General features: G+C 43.1%; 1 protein-coding gene across 1 annotated transcript in view; it reads right to left on the reverse strand.

The window, feature by feature from the left end:
* Positions 1 to 424: 424 nt before the first annotated feature.
* Positions 425 to 23,417, reverse strand: part of LOC123508549 (NPC intracellular cholesterol transporter 1-like) — a 72,756-nt gene continuing 49,763 nt past the window's right edge. Inside the window, exons 3-24 of the mRNA XM_045262292.1 lie at positions 22,447 to 22,659; positions 22,059 to 22,169; positions 19,526 to 19,716; positions 17,781 to 17,979; positions 16,374 to 16,499; positions 15,815 to 15,931; positions 15,469 to 15,686; positions 15,115 to 15,204; positions 14,714 to 14,880; positions 14,269 to 14,469; positions 13,503 to 13,692; positions 12,998 to 13,114; positions 12,310 to 12,490; positions 11,473 to 11,600; positions 10,979 to 11,056; positions 9,982 to 10,155; positions 8,955 to 9,118; positions 8,086 to 8,731; positions 7,692 to 7,909; positions 7,035 to 7,452; positions 6,477 to 6,564; positions 425 to 5,923 (exon numbers count right to left, since the gene is read on the reverse strand). Of these exons, the coding sequence (XP_045118227.1) occupies positions 5,529 to 5,923; positions 6,477 to 6,564; positions 7,035 to 7,452; positions 7,692 to 7,909; positions 8,086 to 8,731; positions 8,955 to 9,118; positions 9,982 to 10,155; positions 10,979 to 11,056; positions 11,473 to 11,600; positions 12,310 to 12,490; positions 12,998 to 13,114; positions 13,503 to 13,692; positions 14,269 to 14,469; positions 14,714 to 14,880; positions 15,115 to 15,204; positions 15,469 to 15,686; positions 15,815 to 15,931; positions 16,374 to 16,499; positions 17,781 to 17,979; positions 19,526 to 19,716; positions 22,059 to 22,169; positions 22,447 to 22,659 (4,430 nt within the window). The 3' untranslated portion in view covers positions 425 to 5,528. The remainder of the gene's footprint in view (positions 5,924 to 6,476; positions 6,565 to 7,034; positions 7,453 to 7,691; positions 7,910 to 8,085; positions 8,732 to 8,954; positions 9,119 to 9,981; positions 10,156 to 10,978; positions 11,057 to 11,472; positions 11,601 to 12,309; positions 12,491 to 12,997; positions 13,115 to 13,502; positions 13,693 to 14,268; positions 14,470 to 14,713; positions 14,881 to 15,114; positions 15,205 to 15,468; positions 15,687 to 15,814; positions 15,932 to 16,373; positions 16,500 to 17,780; positions 17,980 to 19,525; positions 19,717 to 22,058; positions 22,170 to 22,446; positions 22,660 to 23,417) is intronic.

A 23,417-nucleotide genomic window follows, 5' to 3' on the forward strand; every position in this document is an offset into this window, starting at 1 on the left:
AATGGTTAGCAGTGTAATGGTTCAAATGACAAGGGTTAGCACTGTAATGGTTCAAATGACAATGGTTAGCACTGTAATGGTTCAAATGACAAGGGTTAGCACTGTAATGGTTCAAATGACAAGGGTTAGCACTGTAATGGTTCAAATGACAATGGTTAGCACTGTAATGGTTCAAATGACAAGGGTTAGCACTGTAATGGTTCAAATGACAATGGTTAGCACTGTATGGTTCAAATGACAATGGTTAGCACTGTAATGGTTCAAAAGACAATGGTTAGCACTATGGTTCAAATGACAATGGTTAGCACTGTAATGGTTCAAAAGACAAGGGTTAGCAGTGTAATGGTTCAAATGACAAGGGTTAGCTGTGTAATGGTTCAAATGACAAGGGTTAGCACTGTATGGTTCAAATGACAATGCCCAGTGTACAGAAAACAAGATTTATTTACATTATAATTAACAGCACAATGCATGTTGTTGCTCCATCATTATAAAACACTTTAGTTAAACAGTATCAGCAGTGTGAGTTCTGTTTTTTTTGTTTTAGAATGTTGCTACAAACCTAAATCTAACCTGCATCCACATACAAAACTCTTTCCATAAATCATATACAAATAATGTTTTCTTTTTTAATATATATCATTGTTTTTTTTGTGTTTTTATGAGATTTTTTTGTTGACAATGTGGGTCAAAAACTTAATACAGTAGTGTCTTCTTTTGTTTTCCTGTGCAGAAATAAAGATTCATACAATTTTCTCTTTTTCAGATTGGAGTGAATGAGTGAATAGGTGTGTGTGTGTGTGTGTGTGTGTGTGTGTGTGTGTGTGTGTGTGTGTGTGTGTGTGTGTGTGTGTGTGTGTGTGTGTGTGTGTTTGCTCTATGACACGGTAATGACACAAGTGATGGGTAGTCCAATTAAGCATGTACAAAACACCTGCAATGAATGACTCACCCAGGAAGTGTGAAGCAATAAGGAGTCGCTACACTTCCCACCTCAGCTCAGTGTTGCGTCTGGCTGGACCCTCGACACAGGAGAGGGTCCGAGTCAGCCACCAAGCACCTAAAGGGAGACACATCACACTACAATAATAGTCTACACATGATGTACATTCCTCCCTTTTTATAAGCCTCATTTTTCCTCTCGGCTGACTGTATATTTTCTCTCTAACAATGTGGGGAAAGAAAGCAGCGCATGGAGTAGTAACCCTAACACCGTAGCTAACATGAAACAGGCAGGGGACTGGACGTCAACTTGGCTCACCACTCTCCTCTTGTATGCCTCAAATAACCATTGCAGTGCCAAGTTATGCAGCTTTCCCAAAAATAGTGCAATGGCTTGAGAAAATATAGTTTATCATTATTATTATTATCATCATAGTTTATCAGCATTATTATTATTACTCCTTAATGAGAAGTGGATCTACAGTACACTACCTACACTCCTGACTCACCAAGACCAGCTGGGGTGAGGCTGTGGTAGCGAGTGATAAGCGTGTGGCAGGTGGAGAAGGACAAGGTCTACAGCGTCAGGTCAATTCACATACAGTAGCAACACAGATACAAACACTGAACACTCCATAACATCATACCATTGCTGGGGTATCTTGTGTCAAGCCCCCTTAACTTTAAACTCCATCCCTAAGAATCCTCTAGGAAGAGTAAACACAGCTCTCTCTCTCTCTCTCTCTCTCTCTCTCTCTCTCTCTCTCTCTCTCTCTCTGTTCTTTTGCCCTCATGTACACCATCATTCTCACTCACACCAACACTTCACTGTTACACAAATGCATCTCTCAACATGCATTCTTTAGTCAATGATTCATTTACTCCAATTCAAGCAGCACATTTTATAATCCTACCTCTCCATTTTCTTCCATGATGTTCTTTGCACTGAACTACCAAGCCCTTCCCACACTGGTTACAGTTACCCTTACTTGCCATTACAGTCTTTAGATCCATCAATTACTTTACACTGGAAAATTTTCTAATCTTGCACCTGTTTTCTCTCACAATGGCTTATAAGTTAATCTAGAAGGCTTTTTTTTCACATTTGTGTTAGGAGGAGGTACAACTCAAGCTTTGTGTTGTCAGAACCCCACGAATTCCTTCATTACTTTCAAGGTAACGGCCTCACACTCTAGACCTTGGAGGAGGCAGGGCACTGGCGCTGGCTTCCAGGCCCTCTTCTCTCCCTTCTAATTTCAAGCACATCAATTACAAAGTTCAATAGTAATATATGTTATAGATATTAAAAGTCAGACCACTGGACACAAGCATGACAGACAGACATATGATAATACGGGTCAGGTGTGCATGTTCCTCCAATGACGTTCAACATGATGCCTCTGTTCTCCACAACGCCTTGCAAGACTGTGCCACCTGCACAACCAACAATGACGCACTCATCACCTCCTGTCACTGTCTTCTGACCACTACATAAAGTGCACACCTGGTCACGGTGCACTCACGGTCTCTCAGTTTGCCAATCAAGCTGTCAGTTCTCGGCCTCCAGTTGAGGAAGAGTGATTAGTATGAAATGAAAATCTGAACAAGACTACTTGAATTAATTTTTTGTACTTAATATTGCAGGAAGAGGATTGCAAACCTGCTTACTATTCTGAGGCAACAAGAAGACATAACCTTTTCAGTAGTGGTCTTGGATCTACTGCAACGACACAGCATTGAAAACAGCAGCATTCAGTCGTTAACACTGTGACACTTGGCTAAAGTGTCAAGCCAAATTGTCGCATCTTTAAGTCAGTCTTCAAACTTGAGAATGAATCTGTCTATGCACACTTTGCATCTCCTCCTCCTCCTCATCTTCAGTTGTAATTGAAATTTTTGATTATGTGAATGCTTACAAATGCCAGTGAAATACCATCACTTGCAACTCAGGATGCTTTGATCTCATTGAGAGTGAGATTGAACTTTAAATCCTTCTGACAAGAGGCATCTGTCACCTCCCTGAACAGCACTGGACTCCACCACTGGTACATCCTCACTACAACAGGGCTCCCAAGCTCCCTATTGTGTGCCTGGCAACCTTCACAATGATACAAAGCTACAAAAACATCAGACTTCTTACATTATGTTCAACACTTGGAAGGTCTGATATGTTGCTGCTATAACAACGATCGCTGCACCAAAACTCAAGCATTGTGATTTCCTCAAGACATTCAAGATACTGTATGTATGACTGGCTGCCTCCAAGCAGTCACTGAAGGGGGTGAAGCTTCCTTATTCCCTGACCCTACAAACACACACACACACACACACACACACAAGCTCAATGTTTCACCCTACACACCTTCTGAGGAAGAAAACCACAACACTGTCAACATCAGGTGCATCAGGAAAAAAAGAATAAAAAAAGTTACAGCATTTATCCATTCCTACACTAAATTCTGAGGCACTGGAGGAGGCAGCACACCAGAGAGAGACACCAGCCAGCCAGCACCAAGCAATACATGGCTAGAGAATGGAGAGATGGAGGTGATGACTGTGGGCAGGTTGTCTCTGGTGGCTTCCTCCTTAGAATGAGACCTGCAAGGGACAAGGGCTCCAGCAGGGCCTGTTCCCTGGGCACGTGATTGGCATGAAGATGATGGATGGTATGCAATGACATGTTAATGCTATATAGTTAGTGGTGTAGTCAGCCTTGGAAAACCTACATATATGTTCTGCCTATTGCCGGTTGTCAGACTAGGTAGTGTGGTGCAGGACTTGGTTGGTGTGGACATGATGACGCTCAGTACGCTGTGTTGTGTTGTGTTGTGTACGTATTGCTCTCTGTCGCTCTGTCTGTCACAGCTTTGGGATCTTGGCATGTCTTTTATCATAGCAGCCACTTGCTTGTGCATTCCTTCTGGTACACACACTTTGGACTCATGTTTGGAAGGAGGGATGATGTCCTGATCTTTGACAAGGTTATATGAACTATCAACAATCTTAACCCAAATATGTACAGAACTGTGACAAATGTGGACTTTAGATAAACATGCTGCTTCTCTTGTCTTCATCCATGGTGAGACATGACAGTCTGAGTGACAACAGTCTGCACATAATGCTGGTAGACACTCATGTGCTTAAGATCTTACCACTCTACAGTTTTAAATTACTTGCGTCTTTCATGAGACAGCCAAAAGGACACAATTACTGAGAATCACCTAAGATCCCGGCATGGTGTGTAGATATTCAATTTTCTTGCCAACAAACTTGAAACATCCACATTCCTGAGGCAAGAAACCAGCCGTCATTGTGGCAACGATGTCAACACATACTGAGTGGCTTCCACACATCACCACAACACTGCTCTGATCTTGTTTGTGTTGTCCAGGTGATGTGAATTGGACTCATGTGGCTGAAGTGGCCAGCAGCCTGGTCCAGTGTCACAGCTGGGACATATCTGGGCACTGCCATGCCTCTCACAGCATTGCAGCCACTGCCCAGCATTCCCCAGGCACCGATGTGACCCTCATGGATGTTGAGGGGCACTGAAAGAACACTCCAGACCTCTGAGGGGACTGAGGACTGTCTAACATGTCAAAACTGTTAGTGTTAAAATGTCAATTCAATTTTTCAATTAACTGCAGTTATCACAGTACATACAATGACAGACATAGCCATTCCAATGCAGGACAGAGAATCAATCATCAACACAGACGCACCGGGTCATCCATTCTTGGCGCAGAATAATACGGCGTGTCATGGTTCACAAGTACAGGAAAAACAAACATACAAGTACAAATAAATACTAAATCACTTGACTGGAAATAACACATAATAGGAACACAGAGGATAATTAGCAATGGTTAAGTTATCTTGAGCAAAACTATTTTCAAAACTTATTGCAATACAAATAAATTAGCAATTCTATACCAAGTGTGTCACATCTTGGCAGGACCACCTGACTGGAATGTTCCACAATAACACTTTCCAAACAAACCACATCTGTGTCCACCTCAGGAAGAACAGCATCCCCCGTGGCATGGTGCAGACCTCTTGCTGCCACGCACACACACCGACACACACACACACACACACGGACACATACCCTGAAAGAGGCTGAAGTGACTCACATCTGCACATGAGACAGAGTTCACTGATATGCTTCACTGGACCAGCCTCTCTTAGCCTTGCCAGACTAGTTCCTGTTTAGTTTTGTGGTGTCTCGGCTTGCACACACATTTTCCCGCCGGCATCCCACCCGGACAGCAGAGTGAGCAGGAAGTGTCTCCTCTGCATTGTACACTCCAGCACAGCAAGAGTACTGAAACACTCCCACAGCATGCCATGACTCATCTTCATCTCACTGGACAACCTTCACTGGTCTCTCAAAAAACTTGGAAACTTGGACTAACCTTGCTAATTCCATGCTGTTCTGAATGGAGCAGCAGCAAAACAATGCTTCACTTTCCTTCACTTTGCACAGACTTAGCTTTTTGTTTTGCTCCACTTCAAAATAAAAAAAAATGAAAAAAAATAAAGTCACAAATGATGAAATGGCCACTGATGTACACAAACCAGATTCATCATTCCTCCAGCTTCTCTAGCTCCTCATCCGTCTTGGCCAGTGAGTGGCGAGACAGAGTGTACGAGTGTCGGGAGGGAGTGCTCTTCTTGTTGAGGTCCTCCATGTCGTCATAGTTGTGGTTGAGGGACATGCGGCTGCCTTTCCTCGGCGAGCTCTTGACGGAGTTGGTCAGCGTGTTCTTCTTGGGGTTGTCCAGGGTGCTGGAGTGGTAACTGCCACTGCTGCTGCTGCTGCTGCTGGACTTGGGCGGCGCTGTGTTGATGGTAGCCGTGTGTGTCGCTGTGAGACATTGCCGCTCCTGGTCGTCCACAATCATGTCCTCCAGCTTAACGGAGCCACTGGGGTTGGCCGCTCGGTCTGGCATGTTGCTGCGGACCACACGCCTTGAGGGACCTGAGGAAGGGTGTCACTTCTTACTCACTTTGTTATTCAGCCGTCAAGTGTGATGGTTTATTAAGGAACATCAAGGAATAACTCTTACGAATTGTGTGATGGGACAAATATGATTACATGAGGCAGGTTTGTTAGTGACTGTGTATTTCACTGTTTGATATGCTGCAGTCTCTGACGAGACAGCCAGACGTTACCCTACAGAACGAGCTCAGAGCTCATTATTTCCGATCTTCGGATAGACCTGAGACCAGGCACACACCACACACCGAGACAACAAGGTCACAACTCCTCGATTTACATCCCGTACCTACTCACTGCTAAGTGAACAGGGGCTACACGTGAAAGGAGACACACCCAAATATCTCCACCCGGCCGGGGAATTGAATCCCGGTCCTCTGGCTTGTGAAGCCAGCGCTCTGCCACTGAGCTACTGGGTGTGTGTGTGTGTGTGTGTGTGTGTGTGTGTGTGTGTGTGTGTGTGTGTGTGTGTGTGTGTGTGTGTGTGTGTGTGTGTGTGTGTGTGTGTGTGTGTGTGTGTGTGTGTCAGACTCACCAACAAAGCTGAGCAGGACGGGCAGCAGGATGAGGCCGTGCAGCGCCCCAATCACTACCATTCCAAAGTACATTCTGAAGTAGTACACCTGAGGAGGAACAAGACAGTGCTGTACCTGTTGTCAATACCCTTGTGACTAGACTCCCTTCAGGCTGTCATGTCCACAGTTTCTGATACTCTAAGTTCTTAATGTTTATCTAGTGAAGTGCTTTTTTAATTCATATGTTTTTGCTTGTTAAAGAAAACTTGGACAAATAAATAATACTAAATTTCCTTACAATCAGTAGCACATCACACCACATCATGTTCTTCACCGCACTACACCACTGCTGCCATCACATTGTTCATATACACAATTATTTCCACCATCACTATCACCAACACCACACCACAGCACACCATACTACACCACACCACACCAACTCACTGAAGTCAAGCAAGTGTGTGTCTAATATACCTAAACTTGCACACAACCAGACACACTGAAAACTCCTCCACTATACATCATAAACCACACACCACACACCATACACCACACACTGCAATGCCACTCCTTACCTGGAATATCTTGGAGTTAGCGAAGGCGAGCACCACCACACCCATGTCACTGAGGGTGATGCCAGACAGCACCGAGGGTCCCATGCGCACCAAGGATTTCTGTGCCCTCATGATGCGCGTGTCGGCCTCACTCACGGCAAAGGCACGTGTGGTGTGGGAGCAGAACTCCACTGAGATGCCAATGGCGACGATGAGGTTGACAAGGGAGATCGCATTGAGGGAAATGTTCCACATGTACATGAGTCCACCCATGTTGGTGAGGATGAGTACCACCATCACCAGGATGATGAAGGAGGAGGCAAAGTCAAAGCCCATCATGAATAGCACGATGAAGAACACTGCCACCACGGAGATCCCCAGCATCCTCACCGTGTCCTCCCAGATGGTGAGGTATTGCTCAAAGAACACGTAGAACACACTGCAAGGCAAGCCAAAAGTCACAAGTGGCTTATTATACTCAACTCCTCATAAACTACCACTGCTGTACCACAATGAGAAGAAAAAAGAAATCACCACAAAATGTTAAAAAGGCATCAAATTATAAAACAGAAATGACTGCAACCCTCGACTGACAAAGGTTGAATGACTATACTCAAATCATTCATGAATCCCAATTGACTTTGTGCATGGGCTGGTTCAGAGCGGAGAGAGCCTCACCTGTAAGGGAACACCTCATATCTGGTCTCCCCGCTTGGCACTAGCTTGCCATCCTTCTCCACCAGGTTGAGGGTTCGGGTGATGTTGTCAGCGATGGCCCGGGCTGAGCGCAGCGCCTCATAGAACTGGTAACTGTTGCGCAGGACTGTGTGGTATGTCATGAATACACTGGCACCGGTGATGGGGTTCCCTGACTCATCATAGTGGATCTTCACACTCTGCAGATGACAAATGGAAGAAAGTTGAGGTATTTGAAGGTCCAGTTGCAGAGGGAAGGTTGTGACAGTTGAGGGTGGAAGTGAAGGAACAGTAAATACACCAATAAGACAAAAAAACAATAAGAAAAGGGAGAAAAGTTAAGAGACAAAAGAAGTGTGAGTGTATGGTGTCTTACCTGTCCATACGCTGCATGTCCAGCCTTGGGGCAGTACATATCAGGGTTGTCCTTCAGGAACATGGGCAAGTACTGGTTGAACAACTCAGGCTCAGGGCGGAAGGGGTTGTTGGGCAGGATGTTGATGTTGCAGGGCTGGCAGGCCGGGGTGGTGGGCTCCTTGTGGTGTTTCCTGTGAGCCCTGCCTGTCTCTGAGGGGTCCTTGCTGTTGCTAGGCCAGCCGTCGTCACCGGACACCTCATGTTCTCCCTTGGGAGGCATGCCACTGTTGTAATCCACCGACATGTCACCATAACTGTAGTCATAGTTGTAGATGTCCTCGATGTATGCTGGCTTGGGCTGCTTGTGCTGTTTGTGCTGCTTGTGCTTGTGCTTGGGGTTGTCTATAATGTCATACTCCAGGTCCAAGTCCCCGTAAGTATAATCATAATCGTATAAGTTGTTAAACATTTCATCAAAGTCCACCCCGTCACTGTAATCTGGTTTTTCTTCCTCCTCCATGTCGAGCACCTTGTCATTGCTGTAGTCCTCCATCTCCCGTGGACAGAAGGTGCCATTCTCGTCCTTGTGGCAGCAGCGCTTGTCCTCCACAGACCACTCAAAGTAGTCGTCGATCCAGGCAGATGACGGCACAGCAATGTAGGTCCTGGAAGACACCATAAAAAGGTAACACTAAACTACAACTAACAACTGGCACTGATGTAAGCAAAGAAAGCCATAACAAACCACAAAAAAACAGTACAATGCACCAAACACCTCTTTAGAATGTGGCCATTTCCTCACTGACTCAATCCTAGAGCACAAACACTGAATGCTTCTAATATGTCTGAAGAAATAGACAACACACTTCAATAACATTCACTCATTACCTGTTGGGAATCTGAGAGGCGAGCTTCAGTTGGATGAGCAAGGCGTCTTTGTTGCAGCCTAAGTGCGAGCATATCTTATTCTGCATGTCCAGGTCAGTGAAGTTGTAGCCATCCTTGAGGACAAAGTACACCGGGGGACCCACACACCCAAACTTCTTGAGGTACTGCAGGGGGATAGGAAGCAACATTTAATCGATCACCCTTACAAAGCAACATTAAGGAATAGATCACCCTTACAAAGCAACATTAAGGAATAGATCACCCTTACAGAGCAACATTAATGAATAGATCACCTCTCATAGCCCTATGTTAGTGTTCCACCCTCTTGCCCCTTGAAATATAGTGAAAGGCTGACTAGATGTGGTGTGTCAGTGAGTTGCCTTGTGCTCAGTGTGTTGAGACAATGAAAGGGAAGAAAGAGATGAAGGAAAAGGATGATGCAAAGAATAAGAAGAAATGTAACACTGCAATATTCTAAAAAAAAACAAGAACAAGAAGAACAAGATCAAGTAAATGAAAAAAAATCCTCACAATAAACCAATGACAAGACAAACAAATACAAAAATAAAATGATGAAAAAAAAAAATGATACATAAAACAAAACAAGGCAACCTCACAGCTCCTCCACTCATCTCTACATACCTGAGGAGGCAAAACTCAACCATCAAGGACAGCTAACCTAACCCAAGCCAACCTAACCTAACCTAATCTATACACCTGAGGGAGCAAGAAACACCAAGGACAGCTAACCAAACCTAACCTAACCTAACCTGAGAAAGCAAAAACCAGCAAGGACAATTAACCTATATCTAACCTAACCAAACCTAACCTGGGGAAGCAAAAAAACCAGCAAGAACAGCTAACCTAACCTTAATCTAACCTAACTTAACCTAATCTATACACCTGAGGAAGCAAAAATCAACCACCAAGGACAGTTAACCTAACCTAACCTAATGTAAATACCACCAAGGACAGTTAACCTAACCTAACCTAACCTCAAACAACACAGCCTCACATCTCCGCTCACCTCGATGTACTTGAGGACATATGAGTCATCCGGCATTGACAGCTCCTCCTCTAGGCCGATCTCAATGTGTGGCACCATGGCCACCGACGTGCACACCCAGAACATGAAGGCCACGATCACCACGGCCCGCACCCATGGCTTCATCAGGAACGGTGCATATGTCGTCTCAAACAGCTGGGCAGAGAAAAGGATCAACGTCAGACAAAGATCATTGGTGATTCTTTACGTTATTTTCCTGCACTTAACCCCTTCAGTACCACGACACGTTTCCATATTCATTTTGCTTACCATCTGGTGATTTTATACAGCTTCAAAAATTCATGTGGGGATTAGAATAGTGAAGACTCTAGTCATTAATTTTCTGACTTCCATAGACTCTTCCTAATGTCAATAAAATCATCTAATCGTACACAAATCTCGAGGTAAAAATATGTCCCAGTACTGAAGGGGTTAATGTTTAATTTCTAAATTCTTATGATCAGTAACCAAAATATAACCAGAAATAACAGGTTTAAGCTTAACAAATTCAGGTTTAGGAAAGAAATGGGAAAGAACTGGTTCTCTAACAGTGTTGATGAATGGAACGGACTCAGTAATCACATTGTTGGTGGTGAGTCAATAGTGAGTTTTAAAAGACGATAAGATAAATTCATGGATAGGAATTATAGATGGAATTAAGTAGCATTTGCTCATGCAGGGACTGTCATGTGCAGGCCTGACAGTCTCTTGCATCTTCCCTCATTGTATTATGTTCTTCTCTTGTTTCTATACCTATGGTTTCATGTGCTTCATTCAAACAGATTAGTAACATACCATCAAAGGAATAAAATACCTTGCTGATGCTGTATTTATTATCTACAGTCATGGTATTTTGAGTTACCGTCTGCCTAAAGCTTCAATAGAGGATAAGCACTTGTAAACACTTCATGCATACTCCAGCACCATTCTCTCACCAAGCTACAGGTAACCCACTTGACAGGTGAGCTCAGGAACATACCTTGTGCAGGAACCTGGTCTCTGTGTCCCTCTCCACCTTGTTCTGGCGGATGCAGCAACACACGTCAAAGCGGTTGTCCTGAATATAGAAAGAGAGTGAAGAGTTAGGGACATTTCTACACATTCTAGTTGAGTTACAAGAGAGTATTGCATTGTGTGTACATATCACCAAAACTGATAGAAACAACAGTACTGTAACAATGGCCATAAAGTGTCATCATTTAATCTACTATTCAATATTTCTTATGCTTTTTTTGTAGTTTTTATAGTTTTTCTAAAGTTCCTCTGCTTGCTTTGGGATTAGATTTTACTCTTCCACAAAATGTTATTGTTTTTTTAAGTTGGACAAACATTAATTCTTATACTAGTTAAATTTTGTCAAAAGACTACTTCTACTACTACTACTATTACAACTACTACTACTACTACTACTATAAAACTCCTTTGCACTAAACCAAGATTCCCAAGCAGTGCAGAGAAGCCTCCCCGACTGACCTCTTCCCTCATGACGTCCAGGGAAAATAGTGAGACAAAGAGGGTCATCTGCAGCACAAAGTTGATCAGCAGACTCATGCCGGCATACATGGCGAACGCTTGCACTGCTGGCATGTCCGACAAGGCACCTGCACCAACACAACACACCACATGTCACCACTCACACTTCACTTCTACAACACTGTCTGTCTTTCATCTCCTCTGCTTCTCTGACTCATTATAACTGACATTCCTTAAATTATTGGAGTAATTTGATATTCTTTCTAAGTTCTAGGGATTAGTTTATAGGCACATGTATTTGCAATGAGACAAAAAGGGAGAAAGAATGATGAGATTGAAGGACAGATGGAAATTAAAGAAAAGGGAAACAAATAGAACAAAAGGAAGGAAGGAAGGAATACAATTTACTAAGGAAAATATGGATGGAGGAAAGGAGAAAAGAAAGTGAGGAACAAAGCTTATTAAATAATGTATAATAAATAATGCAGGGGAGGAGAAATTAAAAGAAAAATTAAACAAAGGAACACAAGAGAAGGAAGACAAGAATAGAGATTACTAAGGAAAGGAGGAGAGTTGAGAAGGAAGAAAAGGAAAAGTTTACAATGGAAAGGAGTTGGGAAGGAAGAGAGTTGAGAAGATAATAGAAGAGTTTACTAAGAAGCAAAGAATCAGAGAAAAGAATAGAAGAAAAGAATAAAAAAATAAAAGAGTTTACTGAGGAAAAGAGTCAGGAAAGAAGAGAGTTGAGAAGAAAAGAATAGAGAAGTTAAGAAGAGGCGAGTTTATTAAGCAAAGGAGTCGGGAAGGAAGAGAGTTTACTAAGTGAAGGAGACTGACCCAAGAAGAAGCAGCAGGACTGAGAGATGGAGGAGAGCAGCATGGACGGCCCCACTGCCCCCACCGCCCGGCCAATCAGCTGCGGCCGTGTGTCATCCTCATTGCGGTCCAGGTCAGCGTACGCCTCCACCAGGATGAAGATGTTGTCCACACCCACCGCCAACACCAGGAACGGGATCACCTGCACAACACAACACCAACCACTGCATTGACCCTACTACCCTCTGGAATGGCCTGCCTGATTCTGTTTCCCTCTTCCTATGGTCTGAACCCTTTCATAGATGAGGTTTGGAGACACTTACCTATTAGTTTTTATTCTAAGTGTCCATACAAATACTTCCTTAACGGTACTCTGACAGTTGACATGTGACAGCCGTAACAATGAAGGGGTTGAAACTGCAAGGGTTAGGAGGTAAAGTTTTACAGGGAATGAATATTTTTTTGTTTGAGTGGAAACATGAGTCAATGAGTTTCTGAGTAAAAGCTGCTACAAATACCACTCACCATAACCCCATTTCACATGTTAAATATCCAAGAGTTGCAAGGTTAACTGTTCATGGAAGAAGAAATTTTTCGCTTAAGTGGCAATAAATGCAAGTCAACAGATCTCCAAGTATGAGCCGTTACAAATACCACTTAACGTAACTCCATTTTCTCCCACACTAACGCATGCATCTCCTCGGCTCACCTCAATGATCAGCATGGTGCAGGGGACGCCCACATAGCCATAGAAGCCAACAGCTGCACACACAGACACCAGCACAATAAGGACGCCACCCAGGCCCAGCGTCACCTTGGTGGAGATCTGGAGCAGGAAGCAAAGATACCATCAATCTATGTCTCTATTGCCTGTTCTTCTCATCACTGCAACACAAGTCTTCTATCTTCTGACATTTTGGCATAAAGTCCTTGCCAATTTTTGAGGATACAGGATGATGAATTAGCATAACAAATAAAAAATAAAAGTTAAGAAATAACATACATACAAATAACTTATCATCTTTAAGGAAACTGGCAATCAAGTGGGCTTTTTTTTTCTTTCTTTCTTTTTTTTTTTTTTTTTTTTTTTTTTTCCCTTAGCCAACTTCTCTTGCATAAAAAAAAAAAATAGAAAAAAAAAGATTACAAGAGATGATGACAATAAACACAGCAGCAGGTACAAGATCACAGAGTCCGACCCCCCCTTGTCTCACCAGGAGGCGTGTGAGCTGGTTGGTGTGTCCGAGTGCCAGGGCGATGTACAGGAACATGATGACGTAGGAAATGATGACAGTTGGCAGGTCGGACTTGCTCATCCTCAGCAGCTCGTCCTCAATGGAGCGTTCTGAGCGGAAGGCGATGTCCATCATGGGGTGGGTGTAGTTGATGAGGAAATTGTTGAACCTGGTGAAATAGAAGTAAATAGCAATGTTACTCTCACACTAATGAAAAACGAACAAAACAAACATTCGCCACCACATTTCAAAAGGCTCTAGCTGTGGCTACAAGAATTTTTAAAGGCGTTTTTATAGTAATAGAGACAGATTAACAAGATTTCTATATCATTAGCTAAAGTAGTCTTGAGAACCTGGCTTAGCTCTCATCTCTGTGGTCTTTCAAAACAGACATGATGAGAGAGCACAGTGTTTCTGAATATGGGTCTTTTAATAAGTTACATAGAGTTTATGAGAATGTTTTATAGTTTTAGTGACAGATTAACAAGATTTCTACATTTCTACACAGGAAAAGTAATCTTGAAATCTCAGCTAATTATCTCCGTGGCCTTTGAAAACAGTCATGGTGAGAGAACAGAAAGTGTTTTTATAGTTCTAGGGATAGATTAACAAGATTTCTATATTATTAACAACACAGGAGTAGCTTAAAGAACCTGGTCAATTATCTCTGTGGCCTTTGGAAACAGTCGTGCTGAGAGAGCAGAGAGTATTCCTAAGATGGGACAGAGAGGACAAGAACACTTACGCTTTCTCCCAGGCCAGCGCTGGTTTGAGGAGGGACTTGTTAAAGTAGTTGTTGATGGGGAAGGTGATGACGAGAGTGTCCGCCTTGAGGTAGTTGGGGTTGTCAGTGAGGGTTTCATTGTCATCCAGGAAGCCACCCAGCGCCACGTGAGGCAGCACAGGACCACCGTAGCTCCCCATGCACTCTGTCTGGAAGGCATTGCTGAAAGGAAAACAATGACAAGGTTAGTGTTTTGTGTTGTGAAAAGATGAAAATGTAAGTTATTCCTTTCCTGGTATACTGTTATTGTTTACCACACACTCAAACACACATACACACATACACACACACACACATCTACCATGGAAATGACAGAGGAAAAACTCCCTACATGTTCCTCCTGGTCTTGTGTTGTGCCTTGCCATAACACAATGATGCACCATGACCACAGCAGACACAAGCTTACCTCATGCACTTCTTGGCATGCTCTTCACTGGATTTCTTCAGTTTCCCTTCACTGTTCTGCCAGAAGTTGAGGATGGACTGGATGTTGCAATTCTCATTGTCAGGTGCCATGGGCTTGTTGCAGATGTCAAACAGCCGCACCTCCTGCTCCCCAACTGTGGCCACCAGCTGGTCAGGGACAGAGGTCACAAGGTCAGACAATGACTAACAGTAAGGTTCAGTTTCTTGGTTTTGTCTATGCACTTAAAACAAGATCACCAACAATTACAAAGGAGAAGCATTTCTGCTCTAATGCAGTAAAAAAGTAGGATCATCATTCAAAATTTGCTTGTTGTTGTAGCCACGGTGAATGAACCCGTGACCATCTGTAATGCAAGCCACACCTCCTGAAGAGTGCCTCACCTCATTGGCCAGGTAGTTCTGCAGTCTCAGCACCTCCATCAGGAAGGTCTTGTTGTACACGGGGCCATACGTGTCATTCCCCGACTCAAACTGAACAAAACAATTCAAGGTCAAACATCAATGGTGTCAAGATTCCTGGTTACTCATGTTGCATTATTCATCCATATGTTCTTAAAGCATCACATTTTGAAAGGGAAAGAAACAATCTTATTTCACAAAGAGAATCAGTAAGCAATCCTGACAGTGTACATGTGTCACATCACTCAAGTGTTTCTACAGCACAAAGCAGTTTTCTGTGAGCACAATAGACACCCACAACACTCCACCCAGCGGCCCCGCAGGCCAGCAACTCACACTCTCAATGCCCAGCGGACGGATGAAGATCTGAGCCGTGCGGTAGAAAGGCTCAAAGTTTTCGTCGTAGTAGTTCTTCTCAATGCGGGAGCGGGAGTTGGGGGCGGCCCAAAGGTCAACAGGATCGGTGGTGATCTGCCAGAAGAATATCCCGACACACTGCGAGATAGCCAGGATGAGACCGATGCCCATCACCTTCCAGGGGTGACACGCACACACTGCAGACAGAACCAACACTCACTACGTGCTCTCCAAGGAAAAAAAATGAGACCAAGTGAGTCAACAAGGCACCAATGACAGTCAGAGTCACAACATTCCTGCTTCAGTCTGGCAGGGAAGTACTCACGGGTGCCCCACTTGGTGAAGAGGTGGTCCACAGTAGTCTGGGTCCAGTTGGTGATGCGTTCAGACAGGGACAGCTCATCGTGCATCACTATCTCCGGCATCTCCATGGTGGGGCGGCCTGGCCAGGGACGGGAAGGGAAGATAGTTCAGAAGTGGCAGTGCACATGTCTCATGTCTTTGCAACACTACAGGTACCTTCCCCTGCCTTTGTTGTATCTAATAAGAATCAATGTACTTATCTCCTGGAAGACAACTTTTGTTGCTTCTTATAGAGATTATGAGCACTTCAGCTCACATATACAAATACTATTATTCTGCTATCTACTCACTGATTTTTTAAATTTAACATATGGTATTAATATCTTCCAATTGTGAATAGTCTTTCTATATAAAGTTACAAATTCTGCTTTAAAATGCTTCTCCTCATTTATCTTCAGTTATTACATTACATACATACTCATATTCACAATGCAATACTAGAAAGAAATTAAGATTTTCCTGGACAGACTGGCCACACCAAGGCAGCGACTCACTGCCACCAAAGACAAGTGTTGCCTCACCGTGCAGGAGTGAGTTCTCGTCCTCGCCAGCGTACTGTGCCTGGGTGACGGACAGGTTGGCCAGGCGGCGGCCCACGGCGGTGCGGATCTCCTCAGGGTGCCTCATGCTGCGCTCCACCATCACAGCTGCCAACACATCACCGTCAGCCTCCACCACTCTCAGACACATCAACCACATTACACTGTTTCTACATATTTTGCCTTCATATCAACTAGCCAAACTTGAAACTGTGAACTTCCAGATACTTGGCTGAATATACTAACACCTGAAAAATCCAACCTTTCCAAGTATTAGTGTATCAGCATTCACAGCAAGACATGGCAGCAATAAGCTAAGGAAGTGAGGTGTCCCAGGGAGACTGTGAGCTTCTAAATACTCAGGACACAGGCAAGACAAGGCATTGGAACAGATAAGGAAGGGAGATGAGGAGATGGCACCTACTACTCTGAACTGAGCTTCCTAGAGTACTAAGCCCTTCTTTTTGTAACATAGGTGTTTATAAAGATTCCATACACTATTGTTAGTGCTGGAACCATTGCATATTGGGGTACAGGAGTTAATGCTGGGAAGGTGTGTGACTGGGGAGGGAGACTTCATAAAAACACTGCACTTCTGTACCTGTTACAAATGGCATCTTTTACCTCACAACACATGAGTTATTAGTCATTAATTTTCACTTCTATGCCTGTTACAAATGGCACCTTTTTTTATCATAGCACAAAGGTTATTAGTCATTAATCTTCACTTGTCTAGGCTTGTTACAAATGACACCTTTTCTCTCACAGCAAAGTGTTATTAGTCATTAATTTCCAGTTGTCTATGTAACAATAAGTGGATGACCGCAGCTCACACCAACACTGCCACACACACCACACCATCACACCACACGGCATGCAGTGAGGCGACAGTTGCAACAGAATCTGTGAATAGGCACCTTCGCACACCCTCCAGAAGGCACCACTGACACTACTTCACTGAGAGTTTGCTGAACCTTCCACCTGCGACCAGCACAGGTGCTTATACCAGCAGATGCTATTGCAAGCGTTGGTCAACCTTATCTACCTGGGAGAGGCTTCAGCTGTGGGCTATCTAGAACCTCTGACACCAACACCAGAACCTTCACCTCCTCTGCAATCATCGCAAGGTAATGACACACTGATTGCCCACATGTTTCACCTCCTATGATATTATTGCAGTATATCTCTACTCTTTCTTATTCTGTAATCTATGACATAATGAGATAATCGACTTCCACTTCCTTCATAAAGCAGAAAAAAGAAAATCAGAAACAGTTTCACCAATGACCTTGACAGCACCACAACCACAACACCACTCACTGTATACGACTCCTCTAGGGAACCTCTGAGGTGACACAGTAAAGAACACACCTCCTACAGTCTTCCTACCTGTGTATCTCTTGTTCCTCTTGTGGCAATAGGCAAAGATGACCAGGAAGGTGATGGAGAAGAGGATAGCAGTGAGCGCCATCGCCACCGCTAGACCGTCGTACCCAAACATGATCCAAGGTTCACCAGGAGCGTCCCACGTGTCGGGGATGATGGGGCAGGAGCTGTGGCAGTCCGCACATGAACACGCCATGCTCTCCTGAAAGACACAGGAATATTGGCTTGTATCTTTGTGAGGTTTGGGCAGGTATGGTTTAGTATGTGTTTGTGGCATAAGCTCCTGAAAAACACACAATTATTGGCATATTTTGATGAGAATTGAGTGGTGAGGTTTAGTTTGTGTTTGTAATAATTATGTTCTCTTGAAAACACGAACAAATATTGGCTTGTATTCTGATGAGATTTGGGTTGTACGGTTTGGTATGTTTGTGGCATAACCACCAGAAAAGCACACACAATTATTGGCTTATATTTTCATGAGGTTTGAGTGGTACAGTTTAGTCTGTGTTTGTGACATGTTCTACTGAAAACACACACAAATATTGGTTTGTATTTTGGTGAGGTTTGGATAGATATGGTTTAGTTTGTGTCATGCTCTTCTGAAAAACACACAATTTTTGGCCTGTATTTTTGTGAGGTTTGAGTGGTGAAGTGTCAGCATGGTTGTGTTCTCATGGTTTGTTCCTTTACTGCATGAGTCAGGTTAGTCATTTTGTTTTTATGTAGTCAGCAATTCAAGTCTTGTTTTGGGTGTTGGAGTCACGGGATGTGTTTGTTTTTACCTTTTTATCTTCATTGTTTTATTAATACTAGATTGTCATACTTTTCTTTAAATGTAAGTGTGTGTGTGTGTGTGTGTGTGTGTGTGTGTGTGTGTGTGTGTGTGTGTGTGTGTGTGTGTGTGTGTGTGTGTGTGTGTGTGTGTGTGTGTGTGTGTGTGTGTGTGTGTGTGTGTGTGTGTGTGTGTGTGTGTGTGTGTGTGTGTGTGTGTGTGTGTGTGTGTGTGTGTGTGTGTGCATATATGATTTACTTTAAGGTTACTTGTATGTGCTTTTCTATTTCTATTCTCCACTTTGTTTTTGTGTATGTGTGTGTTAATCTTCATTGACCAAACAGCATCTTGACAGAATAAGTCCAGCCACTGTTTTTCTTGTGTTCATTCTGTGTTCCTTCCCTCCGTCATGACACACACACACACACACACACTCCACCGCTAACTCTGAAACGTTCATCACATCAACTCATCCCGTAAACAGTTTGAAGTGTCTGTTTAACTTGTTGCACCAATGAACGTGTGTGTGTGTGTGTGTGTGTGTGTGTGTGTGTGTGTGTGTGTGTGTGTGTGTGTGTGTGTGTGTGTGTGTGTGTGTGTGTGTGTGTGTGTTTACCCAGTTGTGATGTGAAGGAAAAAAAAATATATATACATACAGTCTCATCCCTTCACTGGTATAACTCTCACTTGCCTTCACATACAAGAACACTCCTCACATGAACCATTTTTTGCATCTAGTCACTTCAAATCTCTCTCAGTAGTTGTGTGTCTTTATCCAGCATGTAAAGTCAGAGGTACACATGCAGTCCTGGCTCCATATATGTACACTTTGCCTTCAGAACCACTACATTTCTTCTTATCGCATCTCTTGGTCTCTTACAGATATCGATTTCTATCAAGGAAGTTGGAATTATTTTTCTAACCACTCATGAATTTCCCTGTGTTTGGAGAGTTGTTGAGTGAGTGTACGTACCCCAAGGTCCTTATCACAGGGCTGGACAGTTCGGTTGAGTGGGATGACGCCTTCAGGGATCTCCGAGGTGTCCTTGAGATACTGGTACTGAATGTTGATGGGAGTGTGCTCATTCTTCTCAAAGTCTCCCAGGTAGTCAAAGAGGCGAGAGCCCGTGCACTGTGCAGCGCCCCAGTGCCCACAGAACAGACCTGGTGAGGGAGAGAAAGACGGTTAATTGACTGATGGGAAGACTTAAAATAATGCCCCAAATTCCTATACATTTCCTTGCATGACCTCAACTATTTTAAGAGGCTCTAGTGGAAATTATTGAGGTTTTCAAGAGTGTTAAGAATGTTAAGATTGCATAACTAGGATTCTGTGTCATGATGCAAGAAATACTACAAAAATCCAGCTCATCTCTAGTGTTCTTTGAAAAGTACTAGTCTTTGTAAGTTGAAGGGATTTAAAAGCACAAGACAAATCCTAACATGAGTGGAGGAGGAGGAGAGGAAGGGTGATTAACTGAGTGACTTGGTGATGCAACAATGGACTGACACAGCACTGTACAGATGAAGTGAAGGAAATAAGAGAAGCATTGAGGAACATGAAGGAGGAAAAATAGAAACATAAACTGACTTGCAAGATGGTGTGTGTGTGTGTGTGTGTGTGTTTCACTGTTTGTTTGATCTGCTGCAGTCTCTGACGAGACAGCCAGACGTTACCCTACGGAACGAGCTCAGAGCTCATTATTTCCGATCTTCGGATAGGCCTGAGACCAGGCACACACCACACACCAGGACAACAAGGTCACAACTCCTCAATTTACATCCTGTACCTACTCACTGCTAGGTGAACAGGGGCTACACGTGAAAGGAGACACACCCAAATATCTCCACTCGACCGGGGAATCGAACCCCGGTCATCTGGCTTGTGAAGCCAGCGCTCTAACCACTGAGCTACCAGGCGTATGTGTGTGTGTGTGTGTGTGTGTGTTTACCTAGTTGTAGTTTTACAGGGTCTGGGCTTTACGCTCATGTGGTCCCGTCTCCATATCTACACTTATCCAATTTTTCTTTAAAGCTATGCACATTCTTTGCTGACACCACTTGTGTGTGTGACAAGCCAACATGAGAGATAGAGGAGAGTAAAGGTGAAAGCAGAGAGAGGAACAGAAGCAGGAGAGGACATGAGGGTAAGAAAGCATGATGAATGAAAGGAGTAGATATGAGAAAAAAGCATGAAGAGAATGAAGAGGCAAAGATATGAGACAGAAAACAAGGAAGAGAATAAGAAAGCACTGCAAGGGAAGTTACTGTCACCTCTCTTGTTCCTCTTACACCAAAAACAGGAAGAACAGAACATACAAATACAACCAAAAATGTTAATAATGATGGAATATGTAGACTAATAAAACTGAACCACTAACTAAGGCTGTCTGTGTTCTGTTACTGCCATGAGATAAGGACCAAGGTTACACAAACTTATTCACATGATTACTCGACGAACAGAATAAAAAAATGTACCATAAAAATAAACTAAAGCAGGAAGGATAAAGTTACAAATACCAAAAAGTTAGCATGTGATTCTTAAGGGCAGACACTTGGGAAATTGTACAAAATGACCATGTTAACCTCTTCGGTACTGGGACGCATTTTTACCTTGAGATTTGTGTACGATTAGACCATTTTATTGACATTAGCAAGGGTCTATGGAGGTCAGAAGATTAATGGCAAGAGTCTTCACAATTTCAATCCCCACATAAGTTTCTGAAGTTGTATAAAATCACCAGAATAGTAAGCAGAATAAATATGAAAATGTGTCATGGTACTGAAGAGGTTAAGCAGGCACCAAGTTTCAGGTCAAGGGGCTGTGTGTGTGTGTGTGTGTGTGTGTGTGTGTGTGTGTGTGTGTGTGTGTGTGTGTGTGTGTGTGTGTGTGTGTGTGTGTGTGTGTGTGTGTGACGACCATCAATTCAAAATGTTATGAGGATCTGCAAGTGAGAAATGTTTAGGGTGAGATAAAACCCTCTTAAGATGTTGTGCTTTCCATGTTAGGCAACTGTTGAGGCAGAGAATACTGTATCAAATCTGACAAAAGGACAACATATTCTAGGAAAAGAAAAATTTTGTGTGCTTTATATTGATAAGATGTGGATGGAACTATTTGTTTCTATTATTTTTTTTTTTCTATATCTTTCAAAACGTTGTGCAATGTATTTCTAATATTACTACTGCTGCTACTACTACTATTACTACCACTACTACTACTACTATCACCATCACTACTTCTACTACTACTATTACTACTACTACTACTACTACTACTACTACTACTACTACTACTACAACTACTACTACTACTATAACAACAACTACCACCACCACCACCACCACCACCACCACTACTACTACTACTACTACTACTACTACAACTACTACTACTACTACTACTACTACTACTACTACTACTACTACAACAACTACTACAACAACAACTACTACTACTACTACTACTACTACTACTACTACTACTACTACTACTACACACTCACCCATCACTCTGCTATTGGTGGACGGAGCCAAGACATCGCGGCAAGAGGCGTACAGCTTATCTACAAAGTCCTTAGAAATGTAGAATTTGATATCTGTCACCATTTCCTTTCCTGCAGTGATAAAAACAAATACAGCATGAGAAGGGTTGGTGTTGTTTGTTTACTCTCTCTCTCTCTCGCTTGATTTACCCTTATCACACATTATTTCCTGTACTGGAATAATTAAAAACGAAATAAAAAAGTAGTGTTTTTTTTTTCTCTCTCTCTCTCTCTCTCATATACGATTAAGTCAAATGTATTAAGTCTCTCTCTCTCTCTCTCTCTCTCTCTCTCTCTCTCTCTCTCTCTCCAATAACAACACTACACACACACACACACACATACTGACCTCTCTTGGCGGAGAAGTTGGCTGCTTCCTTTACCACTGGCTGGAGGAACTCGGCCTGGTTGGGAGCACACGTCATGTAGCAGAAAGGGATGCGAAGGTTCCTCAGGCAGGCCGGGCACCGATTCAGGAACATCTTGAGCAAGTTGATGGAGTTGCTGAGAATGTTGACCTGGTTAGCGTCGCAACAAGTGTTCAGCTGGCCATCTTCTGTCGCTGTTGTGGGGCAAGAAAATAGAGTTTGTCAGTACCGGGATGCATTTTTTTTTTTTTTTTTTTTTTACCTTGGGTGTGATTAGATTATTTTTTTATTATCAGGAAAGGTTCTATGCAGGTCAGAAGATTAATAGAGTCTTCACTTTTCTAATCCCCATGTAAGTTTGTGAAGCTGTGTTAAATCGTCTAATAGTATGCAGAATGAATATGAAAACACACACACACACACACACAGAGAGAGAGAGAGAGAGAGAGAGAGAGAGAGAGAGAGAGAGAGAGAGAGAGAGAGAGAGAGAGAGAGAGAAAGTCAAGAGTATATAATTTAATGTTTAACTGCGAAGAATCCTGACTATATTGGGAGAGGCAAGGAGTGTTCAGGCAGGATGCTAACTCCTATTGCTTATGTCAACGCTTTGATTAGATTAGGTTAGGTTAGGAGAGGATAGGATAGGTTAGGTTAGGTTAGGTTAGATTTGGTTAAGTTTGGTTACATTAGGTTAGGTTAGGTTAGGATTGGATAGGATAGGATAGAATAGGATAGGATAAGATAGGTTAGGTTAGTTTAAGTTAACATAACATAACATAACATAAATAATAGGATAACAAAGGGCCACCAGGGCCCATCTAGATTATCCTGTATCAGTCGCACAGCGACCTCGTCATCAGTACTTAAAGATACCCTTACAAGTACACAATACATTATATACTAATTCTAAATATTTGGCCCATTAACAGGGCTAAGTCCTGCAGCGAATTCC

Source organism: Portunus trituberculatus, chromosome 25 (genome assembly GCF_017591435.1).
Source record: "Portunus trituberculatus isolate SZX2019 chromosome 25, ASM1759143v1, whole genome shotgun sequence".
NCBI classification, from domain to species: domain Eukaryota; kingdom Metazoa; phylum Arthropoda; class Malacostraca; order Decapoda; family Portunidae; genus Portunus; species Portunus trituberculatus.